General features: G+C 35.2%; 2 protein-coding genes across 2 annotated transcripts in view; both read right to left on the bottom strand.

The window, feature by feature from the left end:
• Positions 1-472, bottom strand: part of LOC109132569 (axial regulator YABBY 1-like) — a 3,289-nt gene extending 2,817 nt beyond the window's left edge. Inside the window, exon 1 of the mRNA XM_019244268.1 lies at positions 463-472. Within this exon, the coding sequence (XP_019099813.1) occupies positions 463-472 (10 nt within the window). The remainder of the gene's footprint in view (positions 1-462) is intronic.
• Positions 1,416-3,934, bottom strand: LOC104783070 (axial regulator YABBY 1). Its single transcript, XM_010508155.2, has 7 exons — positions 3,595-3,934; positions 3,318-3,476; positions 3,077-3,209; positions 2,458-2,506; positions 2,288-2,363; positions 1,835-1,912; positions 1,416-1,718 (listed from the first exon to the last, which is right to left on the bottom strand). The coding sequence occupies exons 1-7, from the start codon at positions 3,706-3,708 to the stop codon at positions 1,644-1,646; spliced, it is 684 nt and encodes a 227-aa protein (XP_010506457.1). The 5' UTR covers positions 3,709-3,934; the 3' UTR covers positions 1,416-1,643.

Consider the following 4,245-nt stretch of genomic DNA (forward strand, 5'->3'; position numbering starts at 1 on the left):
TTAAGCTCGGTGTTTGCGCAGACTTATTGGGTTTAGTTAACGTTCTTGTTGGTTCTCCACCTAAGACTCCTTGTTGTTCACTTCTTCAAGGTCTTGCTAATCTCGAAGCTGCTGTTTGTCTCTGCACCGCTCTTAAAGCCAATGTCTTGGGGATTAATCTCAATGTTCCAATTGATCTAAGCTTGCTTTTGAACTATTGTGGCAAGAAACTTCCTTACGGTTTCCAATGTGATTGAAGATTTGAGATTTAAAAAGATAAAAGCTCTTTGGTTTGCAATGTTTGTTTCTACTGTTATCTATTGTTTTTGTGAGAAATATGCAAATTAATCTCCAACCTTTTGTTTCTCTCATATTGAGTTTGATGTAATCTTTGAGCTTGTTAATGAAACCTTTTAATGTATCTCTTTTATTAATACTAAGTTCTCTTAGATTTTGACTTGAGAGCTCTCGTCCAAAAGTTACGGTCAGTCATGGAGATGAATGACACACGCTCCAGTGCTCTTGCTTCAATCAAAGCCTCTATTTGCTTTAGAAGGTCTCTTCGTGGTCTCCCATTGGTTAATTATTATCCAATCCAGCATAGGCCCATATGACCACATGGACCACATTAGATTGAAAGCGATAGGGTAAAAAGAACCGGTATAATGTACAGTACTTAGAAATTGGATGATCCGGTATAAAAGTAACGAAGCGTTGCGCTTTTTGTCTGGAACTCTTGTTTTCTCGATGTCTTCGAGAAGTGTATAATACGGTGATCAGACAATGAAATACAGATCACCGCAGACTGAAGAAAAAAGTTCTGAAGCAGTTTCCGTTGGCAGATTTCGCTTATGAGAGATTTATAAGGATTAAGGACACTGATCAATTTATCATCACCGGTTCTTGATCACCATGTATTGTCTACCAATTGATAAGGAACCTCGTCACTAACCTTATTGGGCCGACTTATAAGCAGGCCTAATTACATAGTCAATTGACCCATTTACTATTGTTTGTTATTATTTTTCATCATGAACCTCAGTAATTCGAGATGTTTACAAAATAAGTATTTCTATACTTTATGTTCCCTTCTATTGCACATATTATGACAGTTCATATTTAATATACTGTTTAATTGTTTATTTAAAAACATTGGACCAACAAAATTACACCATCTCAAGAGAATCAGATTTTGGATGGAGAAATTTAGATAGATTTATATGGTTTCATGTTTCCGGGCCGGAGGGGGGAGCCAATTTATATATTTCCTTGCGGAAGTTAAATTTGCGATGATATGGAAATTAAAAAGAAGAAGCTTTTAGATTAAGTGACAGTTATAATTTCCTTTGATTTTTTTTGTAAATGTGGTGATCGATGGTGTAAAAATGAATTTTTGGTATAAAAATAACAATTTTAAAATTAGGCTCTGGGTAAAATAATAAAACATTGTGGTAAATTAAACAACTACAGATGAAATGTAACATAAGAACATTAATTAGCAAGATTTTGATTACAACAACAGAAAAAAAAAAGACACATGCATGCATATATTAATTAATTTATATAAGTTCAAGAAAGAAAAAAGAAACCCAACTTTTGAACATCATAAGCCTTATGAAATTGGATCTGAATCTCCCAAACACTTGTCGATTATATTTATCTTTTTAGTAAGGAGTCACGCCAACGTTAGCCGCAGGAGCATAGAACCCATCTTTCATCACCATGTTATCCTCTCCCTCCTATATATATACACCATGTTTAAGATATGATGATCAAACTCAATTGGAATTATTGTAGATATCTTACACAAACATATAAAAAGATGTAAGGTGTATGTCGACAGATTAGGGTTTACCTGTTGGGGCATGTTGGTTTTCTTCACGGGTTGATTGTCTGGCACGAGCCCGAAGTGTATGTGGGGGAAGTGGGCCCACTGCATTTCACATAAACAACATACGTACAAGACACATATCAACTTGTGTTATAACCCGACAAAAACTCTTTACTCCTAATCTCAGCTATACCTACATATGACTTTATTATCTATATATACAAGCAGATATAGTTATATATACCCATACATTAAACCAAACCCTAGTTTCTACCTGCAATCTAACCAAGTTGTGATGTTAGTTGTATCAATCGTTTAATTTCTATTGTAAAATGAAACAACAAAAGCCCTAGAAATAGAAGTGTTAATATAGATTGAACTAGATAAACACATTCAAAGGGTTTTGGAGTCTTTTGGTTGATGACATTTATTTCAACCAATATGTAATTTTGGGATGTGGAAGATTAAGGTTCTTACATTCTTGGCAGCAGCACTAAAGGCTTCTCTGTGGCTTATATCAGGATTACCAGCTTTGATGCGTTGGATCTCCTCCCTAAAATAAAGAAGTGACAAGGCATATATAAATGTTGGGGACAATTACGAATTAGAATATACGAATGATTGTAAAAAAATTGAATAAGACTCACTTGATGAATCGGTTATATGCGGATGGGACTCTCTGTCTTTTCTCTGGAGCTGGCAATGGCGAAATTCAACGGCAAAGACAAAGCGAAAAAACAAAAACTCAGACAGAAAGAGACAAACACTCATTAAAACTACTTTCATTGTCTTTTTTTTCTTCTCTCTCACAAAACAACACTTTTCTCTCTCTAACCCATCATCACTTCATCATGCTTTTTTTTTTTTTGAAAGACAAACCCATCTTCTAACATATTACTTAGATTCTTTCTCTTTAGCTAGATTTCCGGGGGATCCATGAATCTATCTCCCCTTTTCTATTTACCGTCACTTTAATATGTTTATAGACGCTAAAAGCCATCCCGGATGTGTAGACGAAGCAACACATACAAAAGGCCATGGGTCGTCGATGAATATTTTAAATCTACAGAAAAATATCTCTTAGGTGATCTCCTCCTTTGCATAATTCAATGATATTTAGGGTTTGGACAAGATCCGGTGTCGGTTAATAGAAAGGAAAAAAGTTATGCATGTCTAAATGGTGATTCATCATCACAACCAAATTATCAATAATGTTAGCAAAGAAGTTGAAAAAATCCTAAAAAGTGAGAGTAAATAGTATCTTACGGCGGTTAACGGGTGGTGCTTTAGGAATCTCATGTTGTTGATGAAGATCCATGAAAGATGGTATGTCATTCATGTTAGAGTGTTGATTCATCATCATCATATTCATGTTAGACGGTGCATCTCTTAGCTCCTCCTACAATAACATATATATATCCTTGAGGCTTTAAGACACATATATACTTCCAATAAGCTAGATGAGATCGACTTCTATAAGACTATGTATTTAAATGTTGTTATGTACCATAATGTTCTGGGAATTGAAGTAAGAGTGAGGACCGAGCTGGAGCTGGAGCTGGTTAGAAGCTGGGAGGACAAGTCTCATGTTCACAGACAGGAGAGTGGTACAGCAACCACATCGAACAGTGACGGTCTTGAACAAGCTCGTGTAAGGAACACTAACCTATAAACACATACAAGAAACAGAATTAATAAAACCCCTAATTAGATGTAGATGAAGAAGATGAGAAGATGGAGGAGAGAAAATGAAGAGAAACTATCGAAGTGAGGTTAGTATTTACCGCAAGAATGGTGTCGCAAAAGTTGCATTGGACATAGCAGAGATGGTCGGAAGGAGAGAGGTGGTCCGGTGAGAAAACAGCTGAGGAAGGGGAAGACATAGACGACATAGACATCTTTTTTGTTAAGAAGAGGAAAAAATTAGAAGCTGATCTTTTTTTGGGAGTGTTTGGGGATTTGATTGATTGATGGGTATTTGACTGATCAGAGGATTCTTGATAAGGAGAAAATAAAAAACCCCACCATGATCTGATCTTCTTGATTGTTGGGTTGCTGTGTATTATATACCACAAAGGAAGATATAGAGAGAGAGAGAAGGTGAAAGGAGAGAGAAGGGAATACGAGATACTAATATATTAGAGGTAATATAAAAATAACCAAGGCTCTAGTTGTAGCCTCTAGGTCGTCTACTAATAATGTTTTTTGTTAAGCTAATTATTCAAATTACTTTAATTATTAGAACTGGGCAATCTTGTGTACATATTATTGTGTATTAAAATTCTATTTACCTATACAATTCTATTAAGAAATTCTCCATTTTCTTGGGATGAATATAGAATTTATTCAGCCCAAAAAAAAAACCTTTTGGACACTATATGCAACTTAAAGTAGGATCTAAAGCTGAAATGAGAATGGAAAAAGTTTGAGACTTT

The sequence above is a fragment of the Camelina sativa genome, chromosome 4, assembly GCF_000633955.1.
Source record: "Camelina sativa cultivar DH55 chromosome 4, Cs, whole genome shotgun sequence".
Lineage (NCBI taxonomy): Eukaryota > Viridiplantae > Streptophyta > Magnoliopsida > Brassicales > Brassicaceae > Camelina > Camelina sativa.